This window comes from Sinocyclocheilus anshuiensis, unplaced genomic scaffold (assembly GCF_001515605.1).
Source record: "Sinocyclocheilus anshuiensis isolate Anshui unplaced genomic scaffold, SAMN03320099.WGS_v1.1 scaffold755, whole genome shotgun sequence".
NCBI classification, from domain to species: domain Eukaryota; kingdom Metazoa; phylum Chordata; class Actinopteri; order Cypriniformes; family Cyprinidae; genus Sinocyclocheilus; species Sinocyclocheilus anshuiensis.
The window spans coordinates 113,724-124,937 of record NW_015552587.1 but is presented as its reverse complement, the minus strand read 5'-3'; the positions used below and the strand labels follow the sequence as shown (position 1 = coordinate 124,937).

The 11,214-nt window shown below is 38.3% G+C and overlaps 1 protein-coding gene across 4 annotated transcripts in view; it reads right to left on the bottom strand.

Annotated features, from left to right (window-relative positions):
• ddx4 (DEAD (Asp-Glu-Ala-Asp) box polypeptide 4) overlaps nt 1-11,214 on the bottom strand; it is a 22,824-nt gene that overhangs the window by 5,733 nt on the left and 5,877 nt on the right. The window contains exons 5-21 of one of the 4 annotated variants that reach the window (XM_016456367.1): nt 10,905-10,937; nt 8,559-8,612; nt 7,186-7,242; nt 6,579-6,605; nt 6,418-6,492; nt 6,148-6,186; nt 6,043-6,069; nt 5,903-5,965; nt 5,652-5,696; nt 5,530-5,565; nt 5,390-5,434; nt 5,135-5,277; nt 3,924-4,076; nt 3,645-3,799; nt 1,555-1,684; nt 1,301-1,467; nt 509-654 (exon numbers count right to left, since the gene is read on the bottom strand). In XM_016456367.1, coding sequence (XP_016311853.1) covers nt 509-654; nt 1,301-1,467; nt 1,555-1,684; nt 3,645-3,799; nt 3,924-4,076; nt 5,135-5,277; nt 5,390-5,434; nt 5,530-5,565; nt 5,652-5,696; nt 5,903-5,965; nt 6,043-6,069; nt 6,148-6,186; nt 6,418-6,492; nt 6,579-6,605; nt 7,186-7,242; nt 8,559-8,612; nt 10,905-10,937 — 1,395 coding nt within the window. Of the gene's footprint in view, nt 1-508; nt 655-1,300; nt 1,468-1,554; nt 1,685-3,644; nt 3,800-3,923; nt 4,077-5,134; nt 5,278-5,389; nt 5,435-5,529; nt 5,566-5,651; nt 5,697-5,902; nt 5,966-6,042; nt 6,072-6,147; nt 6,187-6,417; nt 6,493-6,578; nt 6,606-7,185; nt 7,243-8,558; nt 8,613-10,904; nt 10,938-11,214 lie in introns of all 4 variants that reach the window. The other 3 variants (XM_016456368.1, XM_016456369.1, XM_016456371.1) reach the window with 3 other exon arrangements.

Sequence of the window (11,214 nt, the reverse complement as noted above, 5' to 3'; positions counted from 1 at the left end):
GTTTTAATCCAAATGATGCGTGTGCTAAGTGAGTGAACATCAAAGATCACACAACAGACGTGCACGTGCTCTCTCTCGCTCTCCCTACCGTTAAGTAACTTGTGCATTGTTTTACTTGTTTTTGACATATCTGACCAAACTACAAACTTTCCAGTGATGTCTGTGAGAAAGATATATTCACTCAACAAGCTTGCGCATCTGCGCCGCCGCGCGCTCAATCCACTCAGCGTGCTTTGTTTATCAGCTCGCACACATCAGCTATACAGGCGTTAATACTGAATGTTTAACATTATATTCATTGCACACATATACTTTGTAGTAGACATCCTTAACTCCTTTCTGCTGTCTGTTGTCGGTGTTTCTTTGTTTGAATATGGCGCTTATCACATGCTGTGTGGTATCGGCGTATTTTAATGAGTACGAGTACAGGATACCAGTATCGGTGCATCCCTAATTTTCAGTAAGCCCTCAATGTAAAATAATCAGAGGTGTATGCATGTGAATGTACCTGTAGATCTGAGCAGTTCAAGCAGCTGGTCTCTCTTGGAGTACTGGTCCACCTGAACGATAGTTTGCTCCACATCACTGCATGCTCCACCAACCACACCAACAGCAAGGAAAATGTAGTCCACTTTCAAAAAATCTGCAGCCATCCTATCATACAACACATGATGCATCGATCATTCCTACTGAAGCATCACTCTCAATGAATAAGAGATGTGCAAAACATTTTCAAAATCATCTAGTTGTGTGGATGACTATTTGATCCGTTTAAAGCGTGTAATTAATCTGGTTTTAGATTTATTTGACCCCAGTCAGACAAGTTTTTATGGGGGTTTTTACGTTAGACTCACTCTTGTAGCTAGATGAGTGCAGCGAAACAGAAGCACACCGTCTGAGCCATTTTTGAACTCTCAGAACTAGTTTGGACATATGATGGTTTTTGTTCTTTTTGAAACTCTTTGAAACTTTGTAACCTTTTACACTATTTTCAAAAAGCAGCTTGAACATTTAACATCTTTTGTGTTCCAAAGAACACAGACAAACAGGTTTGGAACAATCAGTTTCTGGAAGAATAATTCTTTAAAGGAAATTCACACCACAGTCAGACGCAGACCAACCACTTTTTCACACATTCCAAGAGAAAATAAACACAGATTCAACATGCTCAATCAGCAAAAACAAGTGCCGACAAATGGCAACAGACACAGACAAGGGTAACACCAATCAGACAAAACCTGACGAATGCGTTTTTGTCGGCACAACGTGAATTGGACTTTAAAGCGTGTCAGAGTCAGACCTTTGAATATCTTCAGGGTAGGTGGCACTGAACATGAGGGTTTGTCGATCCTCTTTTGAAGGCATGCCTGGAGATCCCACCAGCTTACGCATATCTGGCTCGAAGCCCATGTCCAGCATTCTGTCTGCTTCATCCAGAACCAAATACCGCAGCTTACTCAGGCCAACCTGACAGAGACAAGTAAAACACATAGCCACATTATATATTCTATCATTTATGAAATCCTTTAGCACATTAGGGGGGGAAAACATTACCTTTCCACGACCAATGATATCAAGCAATCGTCCTGGGGTCCCACACAAAATATTGCAGCCCTTTAACACCTCTCGAATAGTGTATCCAGTATTTATACCTCCATAAACCACCACAGGACGCACACAGGTCCTACACAAGATTCAAAACCACATTTTATATTGCCATAATTTTTAACCTGGAAGCTACAAGCGATATAGAATAAATGAGGGACCTCATACGAGTCCATAGTGTGGACTAAGCTAATAAGGAGTTATGAATCGGAATCATGTATTGTAGAAAGAGCTATATAAATAAAGGAGGTGACTCATAAAATCTGTATCAATACCAGCCCTACTGTGCATAATGTACTGTAGCAAAAATTCAAAAGGCAATTGCAGATTTACTTAGTATTTTTCTAGTGATTTTAAGGGGGATTCATGTCTCTATGGCCAGAAGCATTTAGGCAAAGGCTATGTTCCATATTCAAAAGAATGACATGATTCTATAAAAAATAAAAAAATAAATAAACGCGCATGCAGGCATATTTGAAGATAGCCGTTTCGGGGCTTTCGTAGTTTATGTTGTTTGGCTGCGAAGTGCGAATGAAAAGATGTCTCTTTCCAAACCGAAAAGGAAAGTGGATGAGGAACACAGACAGTTTCAAGAAAGATGGACGTTGCAGTATTTTTTGTGGAGTTTAATGGAAACGCTACCTGTCTGATATGCAAAGAAAAAGTCGCCGTTCTAAAGGAATATAATCTCAAGCGTCATTACCCGACTAAACATGGAGAACAGTACGAGAAGTACCAGGAAGACGAGAGAAAAAGACGAGCCATGCAGTTGCAGAGAGAGCTAACGTCCCAGCAAAACCTTTTCCATAAAGCCAAAAAGGATGCTGATGCTGCAGTTGAAGCAAGTTATGTGGTGAGTGAGTTGATCGCTAAAGCGGGAAAGCCATTCACAGAAGGGCAGTTTATAAAGGATTGCATGCAGAAAGTCGCTGATATTCTTTGTCCAGAAAAGAAAAACTTGTTCAACAATCTCTCTTTGTCGGCAAACACAGTGGCAGAGCGGATCAGCGAGTTATCGAGTGACATTTATGATCAGTTACGCAGCAAATCTAAAGTTTTCACTGCATACTCTGTGGCGCTTGACGAAAGCACAGACATAACTGACAGTAGGTGTAAACCGAGCCCTGGGTATCCTGCTTCTCCTTTGAGAAAATGAAAGCTCAGATGGCCCAATCTGGAATCTTCCCTTTATGTCATCATACGGGGAAAGGTTACCTCCCCTTTCTCTGCTTTGCCCGCCCAAAGAATTTGGCCCGCCCATGAGAAAATGAGCTACTACCGTGCGAGGCGAGCGCAATATTTTTTTTTCCTCGAGACTTGCAAATCATGGCTTGCAAACGAGCAAAGCATGGCAGTTGCCCCGCCTCTCTCCTCCTCATTAGCATTTAAAGCTACAGACACAGAAATGGCACGTCCTAAGGAAAGCTCATTGTGGGACTGGCTCGTAGTGGCTGAAATTCTGCACCAAGGCTGAATTTCGGGAAAGAGACTTCAGATACAGTACTAGGGACCACTTAGGCCTATATAAAAGCATCCAAAAAGCAGCATGTCATGGGACCTTTAGAAACTAATATAAACTGTTATAACAACGATAGAGACACTGCTGTTTACATTTTTTGTTAAGTTTGACAAAAATATTTTAGCAATGGAATTTGAAGTAAATTAGAAATAATGTTAAGTAAATTTTCCGCTTTCTTGTTCTTGAATGTTAAAATGGCCCTCCTATGAGGTGTCAATCACAGCAATGGCCCCCAGCCAATTTGAGTTTGAGACCCCTGGTTTAGTGCAATGCATGAGAAAACTAACGGTCTTGTATGTCAAAAGTTTGTTACTATCTGCATGTCTTTTGTTGCATAAAACTCTGCTTACATTTTTCTGTTTTCATATATACAGTTTAAATTACGAATTATTCCAAACAAAGTCTAATTAAAAAATTACTTGAAGTCAGTGTTTACAGAATGTTTGGTTTCAGCCAAGAAATGTATAAATTTAAACACTACATAAACGTATAAAATCGCTGAAAATTCTAAAATGTCTACCCATATGCAAACTTCCTGGCCTCCAGATAGATCTGATTGATGAGCTCTCTGGTGGGGGCCACGATTATGACCTCGGGCTCCTGCACCTCGCTGAACTTGCTGGCTGCCACTCCATCAGCCATCAGCCGCTGTAGGATGGGCAGCAGGAAGGCCGCCTGAGTGATGGCACAGAGCAAGCAAACAGTCAATTATATAAGTAATTACCATCACTGATAAACCACATCAGAATCACAAATCGGCATTTAATAAGAACAGCATGTCATAGAGGGTTGTTCTTGCCGTTTTTCCTGATCCGGTCTGGGCACAAGCCATCAGATCTCGTCCAGCAGAAATAATGGGGATTCCATGTTTCTGGACAGGAGTAGGCTTCACATATCCAGACTTCGTTACATTCTTTCTCAGTGATTCACAAAGTCCTGCTTCATCAAAAGTCTGTAAGACAGAGTGAGCACATGAGGGACATTTTATTTTGAGGTACTATGTTGAATTTGTAGCCATTTTGCCCTATTTTCATAGCTTCTGAACATGCTATGTAAACAAAACAGCTCGTGGAAATGAGCCTGTGTGTAGACACAATGAAGAATATATTTTTTTCTATCAATGTCTTGTAAAAACAACGGAGATCATTCACAAACACAGGCATCATTAATGCACTACCTGGTTATGTTGTTATATCTATCATCAATATTGCTCATAAGAATTTAAGAACACTAAATGAATTTACATTTACATGGTCTTTGGGGAAAAAAAAAAAAAAAAAAGATTACATATAAATAAATCTGTTTTTGCTGATGCAAGTATGTTAGAAGCAATGCATTGCGATACAAATGACAACATGTAACCGATGCACTCTTTTTTTAAATGATGCATCTCTTCGTTAACTTTTATGCCGACGCACTGATGCGAATCGGTGAATCTTACCATCCTTATCCACCTTATTCTTCCCGTAAAACTGGGCACGGCCATTTGTAGCTTTTATGGGTCAGGCTCATTCGCTTCCAATTATTTTTAGCTGTACAAAACCACTCGTTTTGCTGCTTGATATTGCAAATTGGTGTGTCTTACCATATTATTTTAATGTATTATCTTAATTAGGAACACACTGGTTGATAGTGCAAACAGTTTTACCGTTCACTGCACGTTGTTATTCTTCTCGTTATTTACCTAGAGCGGCTAATGAACTGGAAGTCTCGCCCATAGGCGGATACTGTTGACAGGATTTTCTTGCATTTTTAATACTCGCGTGACAAGTGCATATGTGAATGACGTCAGTAGGCTATAATCGATTATGGTCTATTACTGCATCGATGCAGAATCACCCACATCAGTATCACAATGCATCATAGAAAGGATTAATTTCAATACCCCTATGGGAAACACTGAACTGACGCCATGTCACAAAAATGGCAACATGATCGATTTAGTACATACAAATCGCACTGATACTACAACTTCTAATAGATTACAAAATATATGCACTAATAACTTACCATAATGGCCTTTGGAGGATTGCTGCCACTCACATCCACAAGGATGTCATCATATTTGTCAAAATTAATGCCTGTGGCATAATGGGAAAATATGGAACTCTCCTCTTCTGGAGGGGGAGGCGGCACATAGACAACCTTGGGTCCTACAAGAAAGAGAAACACAAGGTTAGTTTATTCTGGATATAAAACAAGTCAACTATAATAATATCCTGCACTGGCTAAAGCAATGACTTGCACTGAAGGAAAATGACCCACCTGCATTTTCACCTGCTTCTTGATCTGGCTTTTCTGCTGTTGAGGCTGGACAATTAGGGAAAAAAAAACAAGAAAACTAAGCAAACTAAAAAAAGCATAAAGTTTATTACTTATTAGTTACTATAAATGCAGTAAATTACCCTTGGGAAACACTTCCTCATTCCGGCCTCTGAAACCTACACCGTCATTGAAGAGAGTTCAATTGAACCCATAAGATAAACTACTAACGACTAACAAAAAAAAATGAATATTAAAATGTCACCTCCTCTTCCAAAGCCTCTTTTTCCTGTCTCTTCATCGCCACCACCTTAAAAGCAGCACATAAATATTCAAATTAAATGACATGATTCAGTTGTGACTGGTCAAAGGCAGCTGTGGTCAAACATGTACTATATATAACCTAAACTGTATAATTCACCATTGCCCCAGGCAACTAACTTTCTACATAGCTGTGCTAGATTCACGCCTCGTGTCTTCCAGCCACCATCAAATCACATTATAACTACAACCAACCATCACGGAAACCACCACGGAAGCCTCCACGACCTCTTCCTCGGCCTTCACCTCCTTTCCAACCTGCAACAAACAGATGGGCTCCATTAAACATCACGAGTCATAAATAATGTCTAGTATTCGGGAAAAAAAGACATTACCCTCATCTGTGCCATTTTCGTCATTTTCTGGAAGATAAACAAGAACAATGTAAACAAAAACAAAAATTATGAAAAATTGTACACGGATGTAAACAAATTCATCACCTCTTCCAAAGTCTCTTCTCCCAGTCTCTTCATTACCACCTTAAAAACAGGCAATGAACATTAAAATATTAAAATTCATTACACAACTTTACTATGATTGGTCAAAGGCAATGTTGTGTGGTTAAATGTGTATAATGAGCACTAAACTACATAATTCACCATTGCCTCAGGCACCCAACTTCATACATAGCAGAAAGAGATGACAAGAAACGTGCTTGGCTATTTTCTCACATAAATTACAATTCAAATTAATTTATTCCAAAAACCAACCATCACGGAAACCACCACGAAAACCACCTCGGAAACCACCGCGACCTCTTCCTTGGCCTTCACCATCTTTCCAACCTGCAACAAAGAGACGGGGTCCATGAAACAAATAAGAGAGTAAGAGCCAAAAAAAACATGTCTTGTTTAAAAAAAATTAACTCTACCCTCATCGTTGCCATTTTCATCAGTTTCTGAAAAATAATCAAGAACATCATGCAAAAATTCTTATTAAAATGCATACATGCAAGACTGCACAATAACAGTTAAACTGATAACCGTAATTATTTTGCTCGATTTATGTCACAATTATTGTCAGGAATTTCGGTAAGCTATACTGCTTTTTAAATACACCTTCTGATGTTTATTTTGTGCTATAACTAATAATAGAGTCGCCACCCTGGGTCACATTATCATAACTGTGATGGCCACTTCAAGGAAGTAATTTACCATGTATCCTTCTCTAACAGCCTTGTAGAAAGGGAATTCACCCGAAAAAACCCTTGGTGTGGCGACCCATCCCACAGTGCCCTTCAAGGGCGCAACAATGCCATTCGGAGAGATTTAGTCTCACACTCATGTCTTTTACAGTAAAATGATTTAACCCAGAAAGATTTGGAAGATGCATCAAAACATTGCAATGAGTGAAAAAAGCTTTTAAATGACATCAACATTTTGGAGACAGCTAGTGTTCTTTGAGTATAATATAAAAATTGACTGATAGTCTTAAAACCAGACTTCTGTTGAGGGAATGAAGGATGAATGTAATATCACCTGATTTAAAGGTATTTCTGAAGCCTCCTCTTCCTCCTCGTGATCCTCCCCTGCCTCCTAAAAACATATCATATAAGCAATGCTGGTCTAACACGATGTACATAAGCTTACAGCAGATGCACACAAACAACTTTGGATTCAGATTTACAAAGTTTAAATCTGTAGTTCTTTACGCAACCCTCTGAAAAGACTATTTTAAAAATATGTAGTTCTGCACCTCCCTAATCAGGGCTGCTTTACAGTCAATGGTTCTCATTCATTAATAATTGGTTACATTATTCATTTTTATACGCACATCCAAATTTCTTACAAAAGCTTTCCGTGTATCTAACATGGGTTTCTTAACCTCGTTTTAACGTTAGTGATTTTTATTCTTTCGCCTTTTATCACTCAAACAAACATTTTTTTTCATTAATCAACCCTCTACATTTGCGAGTAAATCACTCGCATATGCGACTAAATGATGTCTAATATTAGCCAATTGCTAATAAATTCTCAGATTGCGCAAACGGCAATCTCATTGGCTGGCGCTCACCTATTATCGTCCCTGTTTTGATTTCAGCAAATCAGTCTGAGCGAACGCACACACAACCTGATTAATATTCATGAATCCAGTAGCTCATTAATCCTTGGTGCGTTTTATATTGTTCTTATTAGTAGAATTTGTATCATTATTATCTAATCAGTATTTTTGTTAGTTTTTCCCCAATTTAAATTTTTTTTACAGAAACACTGAATGACCAAAAAAAGCACCACCACCAGTCCGAAGTTCAGTTAAAATTACTAATATGCATTAATACATGGTTGTCAAGTTTTAATTCTAATTACAAAAGTTCTATCATTAAATAATATTGATTATCATATTATAATGCTTGACTGACTGATGTTAAGAGTGTACTTTCAGATATTTATAAAACATATATATTTATGTTTGTAAACATTCATATGCAGTTTTCACACAAATTTTGTGTACAATGTCCTTAGCTAACTGTGCTAAATATTATTTGGAAAGAAATGTGGTCCACAAGTTAATTCAACTTCACTACAAATTTGTAATAATTTAACTACAGCACTCCTTGAGTCCTTGTTTTTGATTGACTAAAGCAGCTATCCCACCCACCCCCGAAAAAAAACTGGACATTTTGTATGTCTCTCGAATCAAACACACCTGATTCAATATTTAGGCTCATTGGCAAAGACTACAAGAATTGAAATGGGCATCTCAGCAAAGGAAACATTCAAAATGCGCAGTGTAGGGGCTCCATGAACAGGGATGAGAAACACTGCTCTTAGGTGTTGATGAAACGCTGTCTGTGTGAACGCTCTGATGTAGTTATGCTTTATCATTATTTAATAAAAGTTCACCTACTCACCTCTGCCCCTGAATCCATCACCAGCAGTTGTCTTCCATGAGCTGCCATCAGCATCTACAAACACAAAGACACACTTTAGATCTGATTTAGAGCTGTATCCTTACATTAGCATTCAGGAATCATAGTTTCAAATTAGGGATGGGGGAATATCTTATTATTTGTGATATACCGGTAAAGATTCTCCCCACGATAAGCATTAGTCTTCCCGCAATAACGATAAAGCCTAGTTGTTGACATATTTCTGTGTGCGACCGTGCAGGGTGACATGGCGGAAGGCGGACGTGAAATTGAGGAGGAATATATCGCTAAACGAGGAGCTTACAGTCTGGAACTGGTTTGGTCAGGGCTGTACAGTGCGACAAAAATCGGTCTGAGCCTTGAATAAATGTACTACAGTAGCAGTTTTGCATGTGTACGAGTGTTTACAAACCTGTTGTCCAACAAAGCTATCATTTATTGACATGCCTTTTCTCCAAATTAACGTCATAACATCAGTCGAGTGTTTGAAATAACTTTGATCAGACGTGGTTTCATATCACAGAATGAGGCAGAAATCATACGATTTTATAGTATTATATACAGTGATAAAGGCTGTTGATTAGCATTGCATTATAAATGTACCTCATCCTTAGAAAAATACCCAAGATTGCTTGAAGAACACAGAAAAACCATATATTGTCACAATTGTATGTTTATTGTCTTCAAGTTTCCTCAGTTAAAATTTCTCTATCTGCGTTTTATTCAGCTACACCGATAACAGGATACCTTTGTCCATATTAGGGATTTCCTGGAGCATCATCAGTGCAATTGCTTCTGCGATGCATATGTGGAGTTTCTGCGCAAGGGTGCCCTCCGGTTTCCGGTATGACTTAAATAGTCATTACGTGTGTACTCCGTAAAGCTCACATCACCAGGGTAAAAATAGGAAAGATAATACTTCTCTCTAAACAAACAGGATATTTTTTTTTTGTCTTAGTGGATGCATAAGTGGATTCCCTGAATTATCGTCATTGATGTTATCACAATAAATACCAGAAATTGCGATATATTTTTAAGCCCATATCGCTCATCTCTATTCCAAATCACAATAGAATCTGATATATACAATTTTAAACTTTCGTTAATAACGTGAATTGCTTAATCAAGTAATTATTGCTTCTAATAAACTTGTGACAACCAACACAGGGCTCCAGACCACTGACTCCCAAAAACATAATTAGTAGCCAAAAGATTGACAAATTACAGAATTGCTCAGTGGTTTAGAAGAGCTTTGTTTCAATGAGCTAAAACTCTTTTTACGGATTTTATACAATCCGTAAAGATGCATTTCTCAGGATCAGGATCGTCGTCTTCATCTTTGCGACACGGACTCAGAAAACACTAATTTATTAATAAATAATTCAAATATCTCATTTCCCCCCGACACATTAAAGGTAATTACTTTTGCTGGGGCTTTGCGGCACGCTTTAGCCTATTGCGTTTGTTTTTTGCTGTCATGTGCAAGGATATGTTTGCAGATTCTGTACTGCACATGACCAATTGACTCACTGTTTGCCGTGGTAATCAAATCAAGACTCTTCCAAAATACAGCTTTTCCGAAGCATTGGGAACTTTTAGTAACTCCCCACGCTCCAACTTCTCCCTGATGCTGTGCATGGTCAACTGTCACCTATATGCTAATGCGTGTGTATGTGCGTAGGCAATGTATAATATTTATAATATAATCAATATAATGTGTGCTCTGCGCATATATGGCACAATAAAAGGAGAAGCTAAATGAGCCCGAGTCCGACCCGAGCCCGATCCAAAGAGAAAGGAAAAATTAAAATAGCATCATATGACCCCTTTAAGTTACATCAGACTTCTCAATTTTAGGAGATTAAATGTTTATTTTGTCCTCCACAGTTTACTATTGGATAATGTTTAAATAAACCTTGTGGGTTGCATCAGACTGCTCCATTTTGTTTGTATTTATTTTTGTCTTATATTAAGTATCCTGATATACATAATGTTATGCATAAACCCCATTTTAAAGGCATATTAAAATGTTCACTGTATAAGGCATAATTTTTGTGATTATTTATATAACATTATTACATATGTTATATAAAGCTTGAAGAATCAGAATCGGCTGATCACCATGACAAGAAATCTGTAATCGGTATCGGCTGCAAAAATCCTGATCAGAGCATCCCTACTAGTAAATTTTAAAAGCACATTTGTAGCACATTTTTGTTGCATTTGTGACAATTTTAGTTGTGTTCTGGAGCCTTGCAACACAGAAATTCCCTTCAGGATTCCAGAACAAATTCATAGAAACAGCCCAAGAGAAAAATGGAAACAAACCTTCATTGTTTGCCTTCCCGTTTCCTGTACTTCCTACAAACAAAAAGCATTTTGTGAATGGTTACTCGCACACAATTTACACAGCGCAAATAAACAGTTGCCACTCCTCTACTGAATGATTAACCACGTTCTGTACACATCCTTCAGTAATTTACAGAAGTGCAAAATGCATTTTGTTACTGGATTTACTCTAGGTAGTGGAATTTAGAGACAGCATCTGCATGTGTTAGGACTGAATTAACCCTTTCGCACGTGAGTTTAAAATATTCTAGCTGAGCCCCCAGCGTGAGTTTTTAGGCGACCGTTATTT